At 45.6% G+C, this 22,887-nt stretch overlaps 1 protein-coding gene across 2 annotated transcripts; it reads right to left on the bottom strand.

Annotated features, from left to right (window-relative positions):
• Nucleotides 1–1,330: 1,330 nt before the first annotated feature.
• Nucleotides 1,331–22,559, bottom strand: LOC134633574 (poly [ADP-ribose] polymerase tankyrase-2-like). 2 transcript variants are annotated; one of them, XM_063482430.1, is made up of 30 exons: nucleotides 22,334–22,559; nucleotides 21,168–21,529; nucleotides 20,258–20,373; nucleotides 20,052–20,160; nucleotides 18,677–18,772; nucleotides 17,773–17,809; nucleotides 17,364–17,439; nucleotides 16,791–16,885; nucleotides 16,561–16,627; nucleotides 16,374–16,451; nucleotides 15,368–15,476; nucleotides 15,158–15,279; nucleotides 14,909–15,000; nucleotides 14,731–14,809; nucleotides 14,450–14,621; nucleotides 13,889–13,971; nucleotides 13,501–13,646; nucleotides 13,218–13,383; nucleotides 12,867–13,086; nucleotides 12,214–12,323; nucleotides 10,946–11,134; nucleotides 10,481–10,850; nucleotides 9,694–9,770; nucleotides 8,843–8,963; nucleotides 8,316–8,413; nucleotides 7,967–8,041; nucleotides 7,584–7,689; nucleotides 6,150–6,336; nucleotides 5,899–6,055; nucleotides 1,331–4,954 (listed from the first exon to the last, which is right to left on the bottom strand). In XM_063482430.1, the coding sequence occupies exons 2-30, from the start codon at nucleotides 21,505–21,507 to the stop codon at nucleotides 4,892–4,894; spliced, it is 3,756 nt and encodes a 1,251-aa protein (XP_063338500.1). In that variant the 5' UTR covers nucleotides 21,508–21,529; nucleotides 22,334–22,559; the 3' UTR covers nucleotides 1,331–4,891. The 2 variants fall into 2 exon arrangements, with proteins under 2 accessions (XP_063338500.1, XP_063338501.1); XM_063482431.1 differs by having other exon boundaries at nucleotides 13,889–13,968.
• Nucleotides 22,560–22,887: the final 328 nt, after the last annotated feature.

Genomic DNA, 22,887 nt, shown 5'->3' with positions numbered 1-22,887 from the left:
CGATCTACCTGCAACCTGAAATTTCACAATTTCTACTCATGAAGCTGCTGAGAGTAGTTTAAGAAATCGAAGCTTCTTGTAAAGACGAAATAACGAGCTTTTGCTTTTAAAGTGAAGTGATGATTCAAAGGTTCTGCGTTGAACTTTAAAACATTGTATTCATGACACGTGCGTCCCTCACATGTATGAGACATGAAAGATGGACGTCACCAAACATCACGCTGCTCTAGGCTGCTGGTTGTCGTAGGGCACAAATAAACTAAGGGGTCTGTTTTCTTACATTTACTATGTTTGAAATGAGAATCAGTACGAACCACAAACTCGATGTAAGAGTTTGTAAAGACCCAAATTCTGCAGATGGTGCTGCAGAGGGCAACAGAAAGGCAGAAAGCCTTAAAGATGAATGTGATGACAACCCGAACAGCAGAGATGATTCCTAACAGAGCCACATGGGGCAGATCCAGTTCAGATGACTCCAGCAGCCGTGACCACGAGACGCTGACTCGAGTTGACACGCGCTCAAACGATCGGCGCTGCCCTCGTCTCGACTGACAGGTCTGCCGCTCACAACGACGCCTCGCTCTGACATTTAGACGGAGGACGACTGTCAGGAACCAGCGAGCCGACAGAACAGTTTGGCTGTGACGTTTGGAGTGATCGACAGACTGAAGGTCAGGAAGGAAAATGTCAGTATGTCAACGCTCAGCGGCGACTACCAAACCAAACGCTTATCGACGTCGGAGCTTCTGCACACATTTCCCCTTTTTACAGCTGGAGAACTGATCATTTCTGCATATCTACACCCATCCATCTGCCTGCTGAGTCAGTTTCGGATCTCCTCCCACCTAAAAACCTTTCAAAGGAGGTGCAGGAGAAATCCTCATCAGCCCAAACCATCACAGGAAGCTTCTTTCACACCAAGGACCTGACCTTAAAAGTTACCCACTAACCCACGGACTGTCCCCAACCCAGAGGGATCAGTCCACCAATCTGTGGGCTTCAGACTCGGAGGTGTTACCTCTGATCTGAGCCTCTGCAAACACAAAGTCTCAGTGTCTGTTTTTCCCTCTTTTGGTTCCTTTCTATTAATAACGTACCAGATCACTAATCCTGCAGACAGCTGTATGGCCACATCTGCAACTTTCTCTGCCTTACATTTAGTTTTGGTGGATTCGGGGTGAGCGTCGCTGCCTCGCCTCAGCCACAGGTCCACATCCCGTGGACGGGCGTCGGGTGTGTTGAGACATTTGACATCATTATCTAATCCAGGCTATCATCAGCCCGGATCTGTGTGAGACTCTGCAATAAAGAAAAGTAGAAAAACTCGATGTAAAATCAACATTACAGAATTTATTTATGTCAGTTTTCAAAATCAAAGTGTGTTATTCACACTCTGAACTTTTCATTTATACATTTATTTATTCATGCGCACTTTTGTCATTTTCACTTTCTACAGACGTGACATTTGAACAACATAGTTATTAAATAATAAACCTGTAAACTTCAGGCAGAGTTAGTACTCGGTCCATCACTGCAGTATTTTATTATAATAACAGAAAAGAGTGGACATGATGACGCTAGTGTAGAGAGATTTAAATGAAACATGGAAAACCACAGATAGGGTCATTAAGGATTCACTGTCCAGCTGTCGTCCTCATTCAGCCAATCACAGAGCAGAAACAGAGGAAACCAGCCCAGAGAGCGGCGAGGACACAGCTGATCCGTTTCACACATCTCGACCAATCAAAGTCCAAATGATCACACATCCACCTTTCTAACCAAGCGTGCTGGCTTTAGCTGAGAGCTCCACCCTCTCAGTGAAATCTGGGGACTTTATCCAGTCGTGGACTTGGAAGTACAGGATTTGAGAAACAGCAGGTAAAAAACCCACAACGAACAGATCAAACACCATAAAGCACCAACAGCTTTATCTTAAGATAACTATGTTTTACAGTCGCTGCAAACACAGGAAACAGCCAGGGTGAGAAATGTGCTTTGAAAATGCCACAAAAACCTGATGAATCCTTTAATTAGCACCATTTTGGTCCATCAGAGTCAATGAGGCGTTCACTGTCAGCTGCTGGTTTCCTCCCAGTCTGCACCGAAACACTGAAACGGGCACAACGAGCAGCTTCCACGTATCCAGTCAGACAGCACCACACGCATCATTCACACCACAGAGGACGGGAGGAGAACAGTCGGAGCACGTTTACCCTGCAGGTTTTACAGTCTGAAAAAATCCGACTGTTCCTTGATTTCCAGGGTTGAAAGTTTCGATTCTGCAGGACTGAAAAGAAAACGTTTCAAGATGATTTGGGTTATAAATCTGAACTCATGGATGGAAAGTGACCCCCCCCGGCTGAGGTTTGAGAAAACCAAATGAACATAATTTTGTAACTAACCATGCTCCAGACTTCTGAATCGCTCTCCAGCAGTCGTTGTAAAAAAACACATTACATGCTCAGTGATTTTAAACCAGCATCAGCTCTATGGGAGGCTTTTTCACCTCTTGCCCACAAAATTACCTCCTGTTTCGGTGCAAACCTCTGTTATTAAACCTGTCTGCTGAGCGTTCGCCTGCTCTACTATTTTAATAAGCTCAGTGTGAAACATAGCTCTGTGTTAAAAAGTGCAAAGCAGAGAAACCCAACAGGGAAACCTTTTTGGAAAGCTTGTTAATGTGAGTCCGGCTTTTAGCCCAGAAATCTTCTCATTCTGACTAATTTGGGTCATTAAAGAAAACTGAACTTTCTATCAGCACTTCCTGTTTGTAAGCTAACAGTGGGCGAGCAGTCAGCCACCACGAGGACGTTCTGAACTATCAGGTTTAAAGCTTCATTATCTTTGTCCTGCTGCATGTGGATTACAGACCTGATCAGAACAGTGATTTGAACGCTCTCATGCTACCTGCAGGAGGAGATTCCACATATTTCTGATACATTTCTCGTTTCACAGAAAAGAGAGCCGATCAGTCTGCATCAAAATAAAATTCATAGCTGATTGTTTTTGCAAACGTACACAGTTCCTGGTGTGATCCCTCTCTCCAGTTCACCTACATTACCTTAGTTATGCTAACAGCCGTCGCTTCAGAGACAAAATCCGAGTTCAGAAAAATGGAAACTTAATGAATAGAGGGACACCCCTCTGGACTGTAGTTAGAAAATAAATGAATAAGAATTAGTGACGTTGTGCGTTTTGTTGCTTTGTTCAGCTTCAAACAGAATTTCATGTTAGCTTAGCATTTCAGCTATAAAACAGATTTGACAGTTTAACTTCTCCATCTGGCTGTTTGTTTGAAGGCATGCTACGCTAACACTTAAACTCAAAACTCAAAACTCTTCAGTCCAACATAAATATTTTTAAATGTTCACTTTTTGTTATTTTCTATCAAATATAGCTTTAAGTTATGTTTGATGTCTGGATTAAATGTGACAAAAAAAAAAATCAAAGAATCTGATGAACTTGCATTAAAGTGGTCCCTGTTTTTTTTTTTTTTTTTTAATATATTAAAGTACAAACACTGCCCCTCGGAAGGCTTCCTTATTTTGGCCAGTCAGAAAAAAATTGAGCTTTTCGAGAGGCGGGGCTTAAAGAGTCAGGAGCTGAAGCAGTTTGTCTGACAGAGGTCAGCATCACATAAACATGAAGAGTGATTAACAAATTTATATTTGACGCCACAGCTGCCCTAAATTTAAACGATTAGAAATGACCAAAATCATTTTAGATTTTTCTGTAATGTTAATTCACCAGTAAGTGTAAAAACTTTAATTAACACTGATTTTTTAATGCTAAAATGTAGTTATTGTTGTTGTTGAATTTTCTAATTTACTGTTTTCACAAAAATGCTGAAAAAATGGTGAAGTTGTTTTTAATTAAGTTGTTTGATTTAGTTGTTTTAGTCGTTGAATGATACGCTTTTAACTCCTGACAGACATCCAGCCGGCTCAAATTTGGAATATAAAAAAGGGGTATTTTTTGTTGTCTGCCTAATAAGTAACAATATAATTTATTAGTTTTAATCAAGTTTTTGACAGATTTCTAAAATATGTGTGTTTCCTTGTTTTTATGACAGGTTGTCTAATAAATTTGTTAAGGGCTGTATTTTTTTAAAACTGTGTATCATAAAAAGCTTTTCTGACCTGGGATAAAACCACTGAGCTGGAATATGAACAAAATAAATCAGTCAGAGATCTGCAGTCAGGCTAAGACTGCTCAGGTACGTCTGCGGCAGGTAAATAATATTTGTTTGATGAATCAGATTCAGGTTTTCCTGAACTGTGTGACAACGCTAGCCAATCAGAGACTGCGGCTCGTTCAGGCTGATTCAGAGAAAACCCGGTCTTCAAAAACCAACACGATATTTTCACTTCATAAATATTAATAAACTGACATGCTTGTACAAAAGATAAATATACACGTAACATCTCCATGAAACCAAGTCAGTTCTTCATCTCGTCAGGAGGTTGCCAGGCAACATGTAGGGTTGTTTTGACTGTTCTGTCTGCAGCGAGCAACCGTTCGCCGTTACGTCGCCGTTTTCAAAGACGGGGAGCAATGAACCCATTTATCTGCCAATTACAGCAACTTCCCATCACGTGGGTTCAAACATCAACAACACGTCGCGTGGGTCAAGTACATGGATTTGGTGGCAGTTTTTGAAAAATGACCTGAAATATGTGAACAACACGTTTTTAACGACAAGAGGATGAAATCAACAGTCACATCACATCAGGACGGAAGTCAATAAAGTGCATAAAACCACAAAAAAAACCCAGTCATCTGATAACAACCTACATGTTTTATACATGGTATAAATAAAGTTTTCTCTGTGCATGCAGTTAGTGGAGATTCTGGCGTTTCTTCATGTTTTCCTTCCCTGACTCGTTCTTCTTCATCCGTCTGCGGAGGCTTCAGGCTTTATGATCTGGTAGGTGACCAGGTACTCGGGGTAGGCCTGTGGGCGGCAGAGAGGCGTTCACTGACACTCTGTAACAGACACTCAACCTTCCCCAGTTACACCGAACTAAAAACTGATTCTTTCATTTACATTTTTTCTACAATCACTTTGAGCTGGCGTATATGAAACGTTATTCATAAAAGGTTTCGTGACGATTATACACTCACAGAAACTCTGCAGCTGTTCATCATCAACTCCATTTATATTCACAGAAAGCTTTGAAACCTTTTCATGCACATGAGTCTGATGAAAGCAGATTTCTCTTGAAACAACACTGAGTTAACCCCCCAAACTAGCTCTGAGCACTCAGTTTGTTGTGAGGAGCTGCTGGTCGGCCTGGAGCTGAATTTAAACTCAAAACAATGAGAGATGTTTCGAGGCGAGCCCACAGTCACCTCTCTGCCTGTTTGCGTTTGCAGGAAGACGACAGTAAATGTGACACTCTGACACTTTAACGTCCCCACTTCCTTCTCGTCCTCTCAGGCTGCTGCTTTCAGCACTAAAGCAGACCTCCGCATGTAATGCGACACACTTGTAACGTTGCTGATTGCTCGAGTGGACATGTATTCATGCCGCTTTGTGAAGTGCCACTTCTGAGAAGATATTGGTTTTGGCACAAGACATTAGAAAATGTTCAATTGTCTGAGCACGAGCCGCTCTCTCCACTTATTCAATGACTATCTCTCATCTGGCTTTTTGTGTAGGAGACGCGTCTGCCCTTCAGAGGAAAGCTGAAGCCAACACGGCCGTGCTGCAGATTTAAACAAAGCTCCACAGAGTTCGGTATTTAGCAGGCTCGGGTTTTTTGTGTTAAACCTTTAATAAAATTCATGATTATTTCTTCAAAACTCTTTTAACCCCAAATATTTGATGTTTCTAAGACTCCATACCACAGACTTTACCCAAAAATAAAGTTCTAAGGATGACGAGGTGTTTCTGACCTGCTCTCCTCTGTAGATGACGTACTCAGCCAGAGCGAGGCCGTTAACGCTCGGCCTGCCGGTGACGGAGTGGTGACCCGGCGGCGAATGAGCCATCTTCATGGCGCTGAACTGCAGGAAGGATTTACCCAGAGTCACCCTGCAGAACAACAGGTGCCTGCGAGGAACACAAAGAAGCGTGAGAGTGGTGCTCCACAGCAGTCTGAGCACAGGTGTGTTTGGGGATGGAGGGTGGAGGTCAGGTGGTGTACCTGTGGCAGACGTAGCAGGAGCGGTCTTTGTGGAACGGACAGCCCGTCCCTCCTCCGATGCCGTAGACGTACTGGTTACTCTTTGACGAGTTCTCTGCAAAGTAAATCCCGGCGCCGAACATCCCCCCGATGTAGGCATGGCGCTCGTCGAAGCCTTTATGGATGATGGCGTTGACGAATGGCGAGCCTGAGAGGGAATCGATGCAGTACGATCAACGCCCACGTTAACATTACTGTTACATGTCATGATTCGTATGATTCACGCTTCTGTCCCAACAAGTCTCTACTTCACTATCCACCTGTGTGAGGTGACCAACAAAGTTCTGAGCACATCTGCACAGATCCCAGGACAGCTGCCATTTTTACATCTGTCCTTGAACGCCTCATCTCCTCTAAAGCCTCGAGGACACAAACAGCTGCAGACCCGACGGCTGAGTTTTCAGTCCTGTCGTACTTCTTTATAATCTGCTTCACAGCCATGTAGGGCGCATGTGTGGTTGGAGATGAGTCCACGTGGTCATATGAAGCAGCCAGGCATGCAGACGTGTCCACGGACTGTCACTCAGACCGCGGCAGACTCGTGGACGTGGAAAATAAACTCCAGGCCTCACACTGCGAGATCACCCCGATCACAAACAACTCTGTGACTTTGACCTGAATTTGTGTTTGTTGGATCGTCGCTGGCGATGAGAGCTGGGTGTCCGTCTACAGTCCACCGTTCACAGGCAAACATCAGAGCAGAAGACATTCAAAGGAAACGATCTGAACAGCAGATGCCATCTCATGCCGGCTTTGAGTTTTTGAGCCACACCAACACATTCTTCATTTGTGACCCGTGACCCGATTACAAGGCGATCGTGGCTTAAGAGTTGGGAGTTCGCCTTGGTTGCCGGTTCGAGCCCCGGCTCCGACAGTCTTGGTCGTTGTGTCCTTGAGCAAGACACTTCACCCGTTGCCTACTGGTGGTGGTCAGAGGGCCGGTGGTGCCAGTGTCCGGCAGCCTCGCCTCTATCAGTGCGCCCCAGGGTGGCTGTGGCTACAATGTAGCCGCCATCACCAGTGTGTGAATGGCTGGATGACTGGATGTGTAAAGCGCTATACAAATACAGGCCATTTACCATTTACCCTTCCTGAAAATCAAAATCGTGTTGAAGCATCAGTGTTTTGACACACCCGAGGAGGTTTAGAGGAGACGGGGAGACAGCCGGACTTCCACGGAGGGATCTAAGAATGGCAGCTGTGCTGAAAACCAGCGATGTACATGGAGACAGTCCCTGACTCTGTACAGGCCAAGTTTAAATCATGCAAGTCTTCCCCCACTGCTCTACACTGGTACATCTGATATTATAGAGGTTAGATCTGTTAACTGTTCTTCTGCTACAATCACAACACTTCTGCTGCTTGTTCCTATAACATGATCTTTGGTGTTCTGACCGTGAAACAGCATGCGCTCATTGGAGTGGTTGTGATTTTCCTCAGACACTTCCTTCCTGCGGTGGCTGTACCTCTCCCACAGCTTCTTGTTGCAGACCTTCTGGATCTGAAACACAATCAGCTGAGAGTCAACACAGTGATCTCCTCTGACCTCTGACCCCACCACCATCGTGCCCAACAGATGTTCATGTGAGAATAACAATGTCCCGTGGAGCTGGGTCACAACGTCCTGCATCTTAGCACCAAGTCTGTGATGGCGATCGTGTGCTACACGTGAGAGAGGGCGGCTTCAGATTCTTCACTTATGAAGGCAAATCAGCCCACAGCTCAGAAAATGACCCAGCAGCAAAGACACAGCCCTCCAAGTCTTCGCAGCATGTTACCTTGACCAGGTTGTATCTGTTGAAGACTCCTCCAGCGTGGCCGCCGTCCCGGTGCTCTCTGATGGTGCTCTGCATCTGACCAACACGAACAAAGCCACATTAGGACCGCGGCCTGGTAGGCTGTTAGCCCTTTAAACTCAGCAAGCCTCCTCTCTGTGTTCACTGCCACCTGCTTTAGCTTCTCCACACTTTCACTGTACGTGTACTTTATTCTGTCCACACTACATGTATTACGTGTTTGTGTGTCCTGAAGTAAGCATCGCTCACAGCTGGCTCTTTCACAGGGATGAAATAAATCAAGAGTTTCAGAGTTAACCTGCAGGTCTCATCATCAGGTATGAGTCAGTACCTCCTCCTCCACCGACTGGAACTCCTTGTCGTCGGCCGAGAGGTCGATTAAGATCGTCCCACTGTTGGCTGTGTTCAGCGTCAGATACGGATTCAGACCTGTCACAAACACACAAATCAGGATTCTCTCAGATACGATGGAAAAAAGCTTAAAGCAAGCCAGCCCCGACCCAAACAGTCGACTAAAGTCATCGTGGTTACCTGCCTCGGTCCACCTGCAGGTATAACATGTGTTTTCTCTTCATTCATTAAAGCTCATGAAATGATTGGAATGTGTTTCAGTCATTAGGTGGAGGAGACCTAACCCCTGGCTCTCGTGAACCTCATCAGTAAGAGGATGAGGGAGGGGGTCCTGTCAATCAAAACAAGGGGCCTTAAAGGGGGAGGAGCTAAGAAATTATGCTCAGATCAGAGAAATAAAGATTATTTAGTGTTGGGAATCATACAAAGCTGCTCTGATAGAGTCCAATGATACAAATCTAGAGCTCACAATGAGCAGAATAAGTGTGTGTGTGTGTGTGTCCTCACTCTGCGGCCCACTGATGAGCCTCTCCACTCCTTTGATGATCTTGTGTCTGTGTCCGTAGGCGTTGATGCCGATCTCCTTCAGCTCGCGATGACCCATCTCCACCAGAACGTCTAGAGTGATCTGCGCACACACACACACACACACACGCACATACACACACACACACACACACACACACACAGACACACACACACACACACAGACACACACCCTTTGTAAGGACATTCAGTGACATAACCTATTTCTTGGGTCCAAAGAAAAACGAACCAGAACCTTAAAACTGAGTCAGAAACCATCTGCAGGTCTTTGCTTGATTCTTTTATTTGCACTGAAACTAAACGACTCTGAAACAGATCGTTTATGAAGCGTGACAGCTGTCACCCAAACTAACAAAGCAAAGTTTTCACCATCTCCACACCTGGAATGAGCTCCCATTTGTCAGAAAAATGAGCTGCTTCTCCTGTAATTTCACTCGTTTCCACTTTCATGCCCCAGTTTTTAAAATGAAAGGAACTGCTGGGAGCATGTTAATGCCAATAAGTAGATTATGAGGCAAAAAGACAGAAAATAAAGCTCAGTTGTTTTGAGCTTTATTTGGCCAAATTAAAGGTGTTAACAGTAGCTGAATCATGTGTTAGCACTTCCTGTTGATATCACTGGATATTTGTGATCTTTAAGTCTCTCCACAGTAACAGCAGGAATGATCCTACCTGTTACACCTGTTGTTCATCAGTCCTTTCAATGGATGGAAATTTTTCTTTTCGGTGCAGCTAATGCTCTTGTACCTGCCATCACTGTTTCCTTACACACGGGAAACCTGCCAGTAGTTTGCCGGTATCGAAGTTCTCACCTGCTCCCTGTCGAAGATCTCCAGAAGATGCTCCAACCCCAGGTTCTTCAAGAACTGACAGATGCTGAGCTCAGTCCCTGAACAACAAACACAATCGGTTCAGAAACCAAAACAAGACGGCGCTCATCCAGAGGCTCTCGGCACACGATCCACAGGGATACAACTGACTGGGCTCAGACTGCAGTGGGAAAGGAAAAAAGCAACCAAGTGGAACATCGCTCGGCCTGTTACCAACGGGACGGTTCACACCGTCTGTGACAGAAACCCAACTGTCCCTGCAGCTAACACTCAGGCAGGATACGTCCTGGCGTCTTCTTTGGTGACGCGTTTTAATTGCTTGGCTCGCCGTAGTTCAAACTTCATGGACGACATTTAACTGATACTACAGTCATCCTGGGATTGATGTAGAACTGAGCATTTTTGCCCTTAGCACCTTAGCTTTCTGAAACCATATGTCATGCTCACTGTAGTGGCTGAAAAGTTAGCCCCTCCCTAAACTCCACCTGCATTTTTGTCCTTTTTGACTCTAACGGGACCAAAACTTCCAAAATGAAGATCATGTTTTATTCAGTCATAATAAAATAATAAAGTAGTAAAAAGAAAGCAAGAGAAAACTTTTTCTCTCCTGGACTTCATACAAATCAGGAGTCGCCCCCTGCTGGCCAGTTTAAGGCTCTTCAGCTTTGGCCTCACTTGTCAGACCTGCAGCGCGAGTTAGCTTAACTCAGTTTAAAAGAGCTCCTGACAAACACTGTTGATTTCACATCAGCTTTTCTTCATCACTCACCTTCGTCTTTCTTCTCTGCACCCGGGGATCCTTCTGCAGCCGACAGCAGGGCCAGCATCTCAGGAAGTGGTGAGGATGATGAAGACGATGGCGGCGGTGAAGATGAGAGGGTTGCAGCGGCGGCAGTGTTACTGGTCGCTGCTGCAGATGTGGAGGAGGAAGAGGTGGAAGGGGAAGAAGACAGGAGGACAGAAGGTGTAGGGCAGGCGGATGACGAAGAAGGGTTGGAGGAGAGGAGTGGTGGGATGATGGCGGTGACAGGTGGAGCACCGGAGGCAGACGCCGCTACGCTGATGACCTGAGGTTTGTAACAGCCAGGGAGAGCGGAGGGAGGCATCGCCGCTGTTAGCAAGGCCCGGACATCATCAGCCTGCAGGAGGAAGAGGAGGAGGAGCTTATCAGTATGCTTTATAACCACATATTGTTTTATACTGGACTGTCCCTTTAACTCAGGGTGAGACTGACTGTGACCAGGTCCAGAGGCGACTGTCCTTCCTGGTTCCGCAGGGTCGGGTCAGCGCCGTGAGCCAATAGGAGAGCGCAGAGCTGCGTGCGTCCCTTGTGAGCGGCCTCGTGAAGCGGCGTGAACGCCCACTTATCAGTGGCGTTCACACAGGCGTCGTACTTGATGAGGAGAGCCGCCACATCCACGTGCTGGAAGAGACGGCACTATGTTGACACTGAGCAGGCTTTTATTGTGAAAGGAAATAAAAACTGATTTAGGTCCTCTGATAATTGTGTTTGTATGATGTGGACACGACGGACAGAAGAAGAAGAAAATAAAAGAAGAGAAGCAGAGAAGTACGGAGGTGAAGACTGGGCGATGAGCGGCTGTAGGACACACACACACACACGCACACACACACACACACACACACACACACACACACACACACACACACACGCGCGCGCTAACTGTGTCATTTCCCTCCTCCTCACTGAAGTGTATGTTTGTTCACACTCGGTCTCCAGCTCATTAGTCTGTGTCTCCAAAAGTTGATTCTGTTCATCTGGACGTAGCGTTTTGTGTGTTAGTCTGTGTGTTTTGGTGCACTTGAACCAAAAGGGGGCGCCACAGGGGTAAAAACAAAAGCTCAGTTAAAGCCTTTATTGCTGCCACACACAAAGGCTAAAAATACAGTTCCATTTATAAACTGTGGAACACAATAAGGCCACATTAGACACAATGGCACCACCATGTGGTCAGTTAAAAAACTACAATGTTGTAAAACTTTCATGCTCTCCTCCTGTGATTTCAACTAAAATTAACTAAAATTCCCTTCAGCAATCACACTGAAACATCTCTCAGAAGCACACTTTTTGTTTGCTTTGTCAGGTGTGTGTCTGTCTTTGTGTTTCTGATGTTGTGGAGAGAAATCTGTTTACACCGGCACTTTCTGGGTACTTTCTCTCTTTTGTCCTCCTCAGGGAGATAATTACATGTTAGCATAAAGACTGTGTTTAAGGTTAGAGTACAGCTGGATTAGGTGTGTGTGTGTGTGTGTGCGTGTGTGTGTGTGTGTGTGTGTGTGTGTGTGTGTACCTGCCTGTCTATCTTTTTGAGGACCAATCTTTTTCTTGTATCTAGCAAAGACACTTGTGGAAAGTGAGGTCTTTTGTTCCTCATCACAGGGCAAAGCTTCAGCTCAGATGTGGTTTTAGAGTTTCAGGAGTCAGTTTTAGGTTCAGAGTTATGAACCTAACGATATGTGTGAATGTTATCCCCGACTCACCCCGTACGAGGCAGCGTTGTGCAGAGGGATCAGTCCGCCTTTGTCCTGAGAGTTGACCTCAGCTCCGTGCTGCAAAAGGTACTCCGCCACCTCCAAGTTATTATAGCCCGCTATACACACAAAGAAAAACATGCGCATACATATGTATGACAGCATGTTGGAGAAATTAATAATGGCATATAATAATTTAACATTGAACAGAATATTTCAACTTTAGCAGGATGTAAAATATATTAGTTAACAAAGAAAATTTGGCATCTAATATGTGAAACTAAATATCGCTGTAAAAAAAATCCAATAAAAAAACAAGTCCTCTTTGCCATCGAGCATTCAGGCGTCACTTTTTCATGACTGTAAATAAACAGGATCTTAAAGTGAAACAACTTAAACCTGCATTCTCACTAATGGCCAGCAGGGGGCGATGCTACTGCGTGCAAACTTCTAATATATGTGCAGCTGATAAGCTGCTAAAATTTTCTGGATTCTTTCGATGTAATTTGTTACATTTGAAATAAGTTAGTAACAAAACTATCGACATAAACTGCCCCACACCAGGGGGCGCTGCACAGTGGGGGTAACACGGACTGTCCTTTAAGACTACACCTGCATGAATAATGTAGGCGCTGGTGTTTCAGGTGTGTGTATTTATATACCGGCCAGGTGCAGCGGCGTGGAGTGCCTCCCGTGTTGGTCTCGACAGTTGACGTTGTCTCGAGCACAGAGTTTCTTCACTCGAGCCAGGCAGCCTTTCTTGGCGGCGTCCAGCAGGGCGGCGTCACCCCGCAGGAGGTCCTGGATGTCCGTGTCAGTGTCCTTCACCAGATCCAGAGGGGTGTTACCGTCCCGGTTTTTCCGGGTCGGGTCGGCGCCATGCTGGAGCCAGGAAATAACCAGAAACTGGCAGTTTGACTCTGGTGACCAGCTGATGTTCAGTGAGCTGTGTGGTGCTGCTGCGTCTATCCTTAAAGTGTTTATTCATTTAAAACGTGTGTGTCTGTGTGTACCTGCAGCAGAAGTTTGCAGATATCGTATTTGCCTTTGGCAGCAGCTTCGTGCAGCGGTGTGAACTTCCAGAGGTCGGCCACGTTGACCACGGCGCCGTGAAGAACCAGCAGCTCTGCGACTTCATAATGACCGTAGGAACAGGCGTTATGGAGAGGAACCAAACCCCTGCAGCAGAGACAGAACCACGACTTCAGCGCACATTTTTCCACCACACAAAGATGAAGTCTGAGACATTTCTTTCACAGCTGCTCGAGTCTGAAGACACACAGTCCTCCTCCTCACCCTTTATCCTTGGCGTGGACGTCGGCTCCGTGCTGCAGCAGGAACTGGACGACTGCCAGACGGTTGTAGCCGGCAGCAAAATGCAGCGGCGTGGACTGCCGACCCTCCACATCCCTGCAGTTCACGTTCTGTGCTGTGCAGAGCTTCTGCAGATGCCGACGAACATGGTGTGCCGAGACACAGAAAGCAGAGAAAAAGTGAAAGAGTGAATTTGTTCAGTAACTTTAACTGTACAGAACCTGCAGTTCCTCTAATGTCCAGCAGGGGCTCCAGCAGTAAGTCATGCAGCTGTAGCTCCTAGCTTTTGGTAGTAAACTGGAGTCACTGAACATTTTGATGATGTGAATGTGTTCCTGTCTTTAGAAATCAGTTCTCTAACATGGCTAACCTTGACGGTTTCCAGATCTCCTGATTTGGACGCTTCCAGCAGCTGTCGGTTGACTTCAGAGTTCCCGATCAGAAATCCTTCTGCTGAGACAAACAAATGAAACAAAGATGATCAGCAAAGACTTCAAACTAGTGACGTGAAAGTGTACGGCAAAACAAGTGAGCAGGCGGCTCATTTTCTCATAGACTAGTTTTTACAGCCAGAGGCGTCGCCCCCTGCTGGTCATTAGAATGAATGCAATTAAAGGAAGTTTAGCCACGCCCACCCTTCATTTCAGTTCATGGATTTTAAAAATAGGACAGCAAAAGTGCACCATGTGTCTAATAATCATTGATCATTATTCTACTGATTTTGTCATCTTGATAAATCAGTTGATCACAGCCGGTTTCTCCCAAACTTACGAGTTTACTTCCTGCTAAATTAAAGGTTAAATAAATGAAACAAACATGACTGTATTACAAACGTCCATATATGTTTGGTGCGGCAGTGTTTCTAATACCTGGTTTCCTTTCGAGTTAAAAAAACCTGACTATTAAAAACAGGTGTGATGATTTCCGTCACCTTGCAGTATCTCCTGCACGCTCTCGTTGCCCAGCTGTGATGGTGACAATCCCTGCAGCGATGTGAGCAGCGGGTCGCAGCCGGCGGTCAGCAGCAGCCTGCAGGTCTGCAGGTGGCCGCAGCGAGCGGCTCGATGCAGCGCCGTCTGGCCGAGATGATCCACCGCGTTCACCTGGAAGGAAACGACAGGCGGGATTCGGCTCAGGTGTTTCTGATGCTGCAGCGACACTTTCTAATGAACGTGCTCGAGATTAACCACATTTCAGCTGCCGTTCGCTCACCTTCGCTTCGTGTTTCACCAGAACCTCAATGACATCGTTGTGGGCTTTCTCTGACGCCACATGGAGCGGGGTCAGCAGGCTGAGGGAAACAGTGATGCCACAAAAAGATCAGGAACTGTATGACATCACAAACATCACCGAAACAGGAAGTAAAACGCTCTGACGTCTCAGGACTCACTCTTTAGTCTTCTCGTTGACGTTGGCACCCTTCCTCAGCAGAACTTCACACACTTGCTTCCTCTTTGGGTACGGAGAGGCAGACGCACAATGCTGAGAGCGCGCGCGCACACACACACACACACACACACACACACACACACACACACACACACACACACACTTGTTTCTAACACTGAAAAAGGTCAATCCATTAAAATCTGCGTGAGTAACTCAGGGCGACTGCACAGGACTGAACACGGCGCCTCACCAGCGCCGTCTCCTGAGTGTGCGGGTGTTTGAAGCTGATGGTCTCCACGCTCAGATGCTTCTTTACTTGAACCATGTCGGCGTCCCTTGCCGCCTGCAGCAGGCTGTGACCTCTGAACTCATCTGAGAAAACAGAAAATCCTCGATGTGCATGCTGATCTGCTAATGACTGTTTGACTTATCTTCTTACAAAGAGGGAAACAGGACGTACGGGCGAGCCGCTCCTTCAGCTGTGTGGTTGGAGCGAGGTCGATGGAGCTTTTATTGTGACAGTTCAGGAAGGTGGGGTCGGCGCTGTAGCTCAGCAGCAGAGCGCACACCTGTGCAAACACACGAGGGCCACCTGAGTCAGAACGGGGAGGAGGGACTATTTCTACAGCAGAAAGTAGTTCCGGTGCCCATGATGCTGTGCTCTGTGTGCCTGTTCAGAGTTACTCTGTGTCAAACATAAGGCCCGAGGGCCAGAATCAGCCCGGCAAAGACTCCAATCTGGCCTACTGGACATTTTTGGAAAAGCTAAAAGACGACACAGATTATGGACTTTAACTTGATTTTCACAGCTTGTCCTGCTGATAAAGACAGAGCCATAGTATAACGTAGACGCAGAGTTATAAAGTAATAGACAATTAAACGATGGTAAAGTTCTGCAGTAGAAATATATGTTTCTATTTTGTGTTGAATTTTACACATTAATTTTTTGAGATTAAGTCCAAAGAGTGGAGCTGACAGAGCTCCTCAGCAGCACTTCTTTTTCTTACATTGAGATTTCTCAGGGATTAAATGTGCAGTTAAACTTTTTCACCAGCACTTAAGATCAAAGTGGGCTGTGTGTGACCCGCAATAATCTGCCTCATATTTATTGGTTATTTGGATGAAGCAGCTGTTTTAAGGAGAAAGAGCGTACACAGTGTCACTTCAGAAGCTTAACTCGCATCACAGTGTGAGGTTTTGTCAGGAACAACAGGGAGAAAACATATTTAATGAAGGTGCAAATATCTGCAGCGCCATCTAGTGACCAAATAAAAAAACGCAACCTCGAAGAAGCTCTGAGTGTAAGAGCTGCATTAAGGAAAAAAACGTAATAACTTTGCATTTTAATTAAAATGCAAATCTTCAGTTTTTCCATCCTGAAAATTCTGTTGATGAATCGTGTCGTGCAGGTGTTGAGATCCAGGGCGCGCTGTGATTGGCTGTAGTGAGTTTTGTGTGTGTTTTACCTCCACGCGGTTCTTGGAAGCAGCTTCATGCAGAGGCGTGAACTGCCACAGGTCCATAGCGTTCACGCAGGCGCCGTGCTGCACACACAGACAGGAAGGATTAGTATAGGTATGACCCCCGACCCGCACATGTGCACAGTGCCCGCTCTGCTCGAGCCTGATATTAGGTGGATAAAGTGACAGATACCTTCACCAGCAGCTCGGTGACCTCGTAGTGGCCGTACGAACAAGCGTTATGAAGAGGAACCAGGTCCCTGAAACACACACGACAGCGAGCGGTCAAAACTGCTGCTGTGTTTAACACGTCACAGCCGAGGTGGAGCACTGCATGTTAACGGAAACCATCCACAGACTGCAGGCCTCTGTCGAGCCTTACAGACGAAGGAAAGGGCAAAGAAGCTCCGCACAGACACTTACCCCTTATCCTTGGCGTGTACGTCGGCGCCGTGCTGCAGTAACAGCTGCACCGTCTTCACGCGGTTGTAACCAGCGGCGAGGTGTAGTGGCGTCGACTGAAACAACAACAACACCCGGTGGTGTGTTACAACGCAGGGACACACCGACACAAGCCTCCACCCTTCTGTCAGAGTTATGACCAGCACGAAGAGTTTCTCTACATTAGTCTATTCATGTGAGCCACACTCACCAATGACCCACCACTAATCCATAAAACACAAGGCACTGGATCCAGTCACGATTTTTAGGTTCTGTCTCCGTTTATTTTTTTAGATATTTTACTGTTATTTTAACCATTTCATTCATTTCTCCATTATTTGTGCTGGTTAACAATATTTAAACCATGTATCTGTTATTTATATTTAACTCAATAACTTTCAGTTTACTTTAACCAGTTATCAGGGGCGGAGCTAAATGGGGGGCACCTGTGGTTCCCATGTGCCCCAAAATGTGATTAAACTGATTAGGCATCACACACTTCTTAGAAAAAAGCGTTCAGCTCAGTCTGATATAAATTCAGACCCTCCTCGTTACCTTTCGCCCATCACTGGCGTGACAGTTGACGTTGAGCGGCGTCAGCAGAGCCATCAGCTTCTCTTCGTTCCCGCTCCTGTGGAGACATCGGTATCATGTTCAACCAACCACAGCTGGAGTTTAATGAATTATATCCAAGACGTCTATTACAGAAGAATCTGCTGATGTGTTTTCTCATGAATGTCAGAATCTACTGAAACGAGAGCGAGCGCTGACAGACTCTCACTTCCTATGTTTCTGAGAAATGAATCAAAAATCCTGATGAAAAGCAAAACTTCACATTTAAGAAGCTAGAAAAGAGAAATTTGGGGATTTTTATTTTAAAAATGACACCAGCTGGTTCAGCTGTAACATCTAAACATTTATGCTTCAACCACACAAGGTGATACAGAATTACAGAGTACTGTACCTGGCACTTTCCAGAAGCTCATCTTTTCTGTATTCACCTGCAAACAAAAGAAAACAGAAAAAAAAAAAAAAAAAAAAAAAAAAAAAAAAAACCACAGGAAGAAGCTGATAAAATGTTTCTCTAAACTTGACCTTTGACCTCTTTTTCTTTCAGTCTTAATATGAACCACGACCAAAATAAAGGCTAATGCTAATGCTTCAAACAAAGTAAAACAAAGCTCAATGAAATTAGCAATTTGCTAACATGCTAATGTTTAGCAGCGTGTATTAGCCATAAATACCAAACGAAACTATTCTGCTCATTGTCTTTGTTTCTGTGCTGAGTCTCGACTAGAGAAGCTTTGCATGATTTATCTTATTTATGGTAAAGTGAGTTTGATGTCAGCTCATCGTAATCATAGCAAAGATCTGTGGAAACTGAGTAAACGGAGCAATGTGAGGGTTTCTCTCTCAGGGATTACAGTCAGTGCATCACTGTGGGCTAAGCGATGGGCTGACGGAGAGGTTTCATTTGATCATCCAACACAGTGAGATCATACGTCAGACAAATAACCAAACTTTAAACAAAGATTAAAAAGTGTCAAAAGCAAAAATCTATCAACACCAAAAACAACATTTTTAGGAATATGACAAAAACCAGGAAACAAAACCACATAACTGCATAAAACCATATAAGAACCATAAAAGACAGATTTACTGTTTCATGTGTGTTTACAGAAGAGTGAGACGAGCTAGAATCAGAGAAAAGGACATGATGTGCTGGAAGTGTGATTATTGATACACGTTCATGGTCACAGCTGAATAAACCGAATTTATCGAGACGGGGCCGTGACCGCCTCGTCCACACTTCGTCACAAACAGGTGAGCTCTAACACCTGCAAACGTCCCCGTGAGGTCCAGCTCACCTGTCAGGACCGCTTTGGCGGACGCATCAGCCAGATCCAGAGCAGTTCGACCGTCGGTGTTCCTGATGGTCGGCTCAGCACCGTGCTGCAACAACACTACACACACACACACACACACACACACACACACACACACACACACACACACTTTAATTAATTAATGTGTTCAGAATACAAATTAAAGTGAGTTTAACAGGACGCAGTGACTCAGGTGCTCTTCAGTGAGGCAGGTGACTCTAATCTTACGTAGAGCAATAAACAACAAAAAGAGCTCCTCAGTTTTTATTTTAATAAATTAGAATTTTTTAAAGATTTTAGAAGGCTCTGATTGGGCAACATGATCCACTGACACTGCAGGGACTGTGTGATGTGTGTGGAGGGTGTGGCTTGTAGGCTGTTAGTGCACATACTGTCTGATCTACAGGACTCCACGGGCTGCAGTGAGACTTTGATTAAAAACATATAGAGATGTGAGGACAGTGCGGTAATTCACACTCTGACCTGATGGTGGCAGTGTTCCAGTGGCTGAACTGTCCTGCTGCTCTCTGAGCTCAGTGACAGCTTCATGGTGATTTCATGGTCTCGGCCTCTAGTACAGTAAAGCTGCTGCAGCTGCCTCATTATATTCAATATGTTTGGTTTCAAAAACTCAGAAGTCAAAGCTTATTTACTGTCCATCTTTTATATACAGTATATGGCCACAAATAGTTTTCCAGGACAGGAGCGGCAGGAGCCAAACGCAGACACAGAGGCAGACAGACATGAACAAAATGTAAAACTTTATTAGGGATCAGGGAGCAAACAGAAATACAAAAGTAAGAACAAAACGTCACGGAGAGCAAAATCAGGACAAAGCCAGGAGGGGAACAGGACACAGGTGAGAGCACCTGACAGCAGGAGGAGGCAAAGAGGGCGGAGCAAACGATGACAAAGGAAGGTGAACCAAAGCAGGAAGTAACTAACAACACCACGACAAGACGACTCACAGCAAACATAACATCAGACACGGGAACACAAGAGGAACTGACATGTACACAAGACAAGGAGGAAGGCAAACACAGAAACAACACAAGCAACTCACAACACGCGAACAAACCAAACTGCATCACAGGTTAGCTTCAGTCACCAGAGCGAGTCATCGTTTAAATAAAAAGTCTGAAAGTTTCAAAGCTGATGATTATTCATTCATTATAACATATTTCCTGAATTATCAGATTCTAACACAAAATATCATTTCAGCAACGTTTTGTTTGCCTGAAGTCAAATTTGGTTTGAATTCAAACGAAACCTTTAGTGTGTCAGTGTGTGCGTGTGTGTCAGTGTGAGCAGTAACTCTGTGTCCTGCAGGTGTTTGAACATCTGGGTGCTTTTGTACCTATGCACACGTCGATCTTGCCCTTGATGGCTGCCTCGTGGAGCGGGGTGTAGTTCCAGTTGTCTCTGGCGTTGGCGTCCGCCCCGTGGTGAAGCAGCAGACTCACAACCTACGCACAAAAAAAACACACAAAGCTGCAGGGCTTCTGAAGTTTCAGGGGAAAAGTCTCCACTTTCCAGCTCTGGATACGGAACACGTGGATGTACCTCAGCGTGGCCGAAGGAGCAGGCGTTGTGGAGCGATATCAGACCGCCATCATCCCTGGCGTGGACGTTGGCGCCGTTCTGGAGGAGGAAGTCCACCACGTCTTTACGGCCAAAGCCTGGAAACGCAGAGAGCGACACGAATGAACGAAGCTGATTATTCCTCCGCTGTCTGAGCCCTCAAACACCTCTGTGACTCCTCTCATTCTACACCCATAAATTATTCAGAGCGAGGCGGCAACGAGCTAACGGGGCTGTACAGGGAGGAGGCAGCTTCATCATCATCATCATCACAGGGGAGAAGAGACACACGGAGAGTTTCTGAGCTGAAACATCGCTGCAGTCAGTTTGAGAAAGAAAAAACTCGTCTAATGAAATCAACACAAACATCATCTGTAAACACGACCGCTCCAAGTTTTAAATGAACGCTGATGAAACTCTGCAGAGCTGCAGAGCGAGGTCATGATAACCATCCACACAGATCCGGCTTCCATCCACCGACGTCTTGGGGAAAATAACAACAGCATAAAACTTGCACTTCTTTTTATTGCGATACAAACTTCTTAAAGTACATTTCAAAAGAACAAAGAAAACGACATGAATACACAGAAATGATGAAGATTACAAAGAGACTGAGCTGCCTGGGTGGAGGTTTGTGCTCTCTGTGTGCTAACAGCTGTTTATATTGTTTTAAACCAATTATACATACAATAACATTAAATATGCTTTAAACCATTCATGCTACTTATGAATGTGAACCTAGCCGTGTTAGCGTCTGGCAGAAACACAAGGACATCATCAGCATATAATGAGATAATTATTATTATTATTACGTTTTTTTTAAATTCTGAAATCTAGAAAGGACCATAAAAACTGTAAAAAGAAGATGGTCAGTCAAACCAGAGCGTCTCACCTGCAGCGAAGTGCAGTGGCGTGGATTTCCGGCCCGCCGTGTCTCTGCTGTTCACGTTCTCGGCCGTCACCAGTTTCCGGACCTGCTCCAGGTCTCCGCTCTGGCAGGCCTCGAACAGCTCCCTGCGGCCCTCACCGGTACCCGGCTCTGCCACCTCCACCACCACGGGCCCCGGAGACACGGCTCCGCCCCCGAGACCCGACACTCCTGAACATCTCCGGCCAGACGACATGGGCGGAGGAGAGCGGCCTCCTCCCAGTTTCAAGCTGCCAGTTCCTGAGAGTTTGGATTGCGAGCAGCAAACGGACGAACCCCAGAACCCCGCAGCCACCGAGGCCATGCAGCACGACGAGTCCTGGTACCTGAAAGGCCCCAAACCCAGGAAACCATGAAGAACTGCTTCAGCCTCTGTGCAGCAGATGGAGTTAGAATTAATAAACACAACCAAAAAGCTAAGAAATCTTCTTCTGTCACGACTTCACCGGTTTTCCTTTAAAGTCACAGACGACAGATCCTGTAAAACCAAACTTCCTCTGGACTTATTTTGCTTCCATAGGTCAGTTGAAGTGTTGCACACTTTGATTCAGACTTTCTGCACAAACATTCGCCTGGAATCAGTCTGAACATCTGAATGTGCAAAAAACACACTTTTCCAAACTATGACTGAAAAAAGGGAAAAGCTGGAAGATCATTTATGGCGCGTTTTCTAATAATAATATTAAACAGGCTTATAGGAGCATCCACAATGCACCGCTCTGGATATTTTTCACTACCCACAGATGATCACGTGGGGCGGATTGTGCATTAAACACTTTTCATGTGAAACATCTTCTGAGGAGTCCTCACCTCCTCACTGACGCTGCCGACAGCAGGAGAACAATAACACGGGGGTTGCGTAATATCAGCCGCTGAAAGCATCAAAGGCGCGTGGAGGGATTTCTGCGTGTACAAACGGACCTGAAGAACAAAGTGGCTCACGTGACCCGAAAGGTTCGAATAATCCTGATTTTTAAGAAAGGAAAGAAGCACGAGCGTCGGTGAGACCGAGAGATGCTCAGAGGCGGAGACAGAACCGAGCGGGACCGACCCTCCACATCCATCCACGCGGGGATTTTCATAAAGACGCTTCTAACAAACACATTTTAAAAAGGTCTCCGTGCACTCACCTTGCGCGCTCACGGTGATGTTCCGGGATGTGAGAGCTGCTCACGGCTGGATGAAGCTCCCCTCAGCGGCTGACAGGAAGGCTCCTCCATCCTCCTCCGCCTCCGGGAGCGCGCTGTGTGGATGCAGAGAGAAGCAGAGCCGATACAAACGCCGTGAACCCCGCAGCTCAAGTATGGAAGAAATATAGTATCATCAGAATCCAACTATTTTTAGACATTTCTTCCATAGTCAAGCACCGACAGCAGACCCCCCCCCCCAAACCAGAACAAAGGAGAGCTTCATTTTTCTACCAGGCTCCGCCGAGCGAGCGGAGCTACTGTCTCAATGCACCAACAATGATAATAATAATAATAATGATAATAATAATAATAATAATGATCTTTTCCAGCACTTAAAGGATCAGAACGTGATACGTGTATGTAATACTGAACATGTTATGTGTTTGTTTAAGGTGGAATGAAGGTTATATATTTATTAAGTAAATAAAGTTTATTTATTAAGTGCTTTTCATAGACAGGCAGTCACAAAGCGCTGTACACAAAGGTTACAATAA

The sequence above is a fragment of the Pelmatolapia mariae genome, linkage group LG8 (genome assembly GCF_036321145.2).
Source record: "Pelmatolapia mariae isolate MD_Pm_ZW linkage group LG8, Pm_UMD_F_2, whole genome shotgun sequence".
Classification (NCBI taxonomy): domain Eukaryota; kingdom Metazoa; phylum Chordata; class Actinopteri; order Cichliformes; family Cichlidae; genus Pelmatolapia; species Pelmatolapia mariae.
Note: the sequence above shows the minus strand (reverse complement) of the source record. Positions and strands in the feature narration are given on the sequence as shown.

What these genes read in the sequence shown, in the direction of transcription:
- LOC134633574 (XM_063482430.1), bottom strand. Translation starts at nt 21,507, where the DNA reads ATGGCCTCGGTGGCTGCGGGGTTCTGGGGTTCGTCCGTTTGCTGCTCG. An exon ending in GCCACTGCACTTCGCTGCAG is followed by an intron (nt 20,374 to 21,167) that starts GTGAGACGCTCT and finishes CTGCGTTTCCAG; the next exon opens with GCTTTGGCCGTAAAGACGTG. An exon ending in GAGCTTCTGGAAAGTGCCAG is followed by an intron (nt 17,440 to 17,772) that starts GTACAGTACTCT and finishes ATGTCTCCACAG; the next exon opens with GAGCGGGAACGAAGAGAAGC.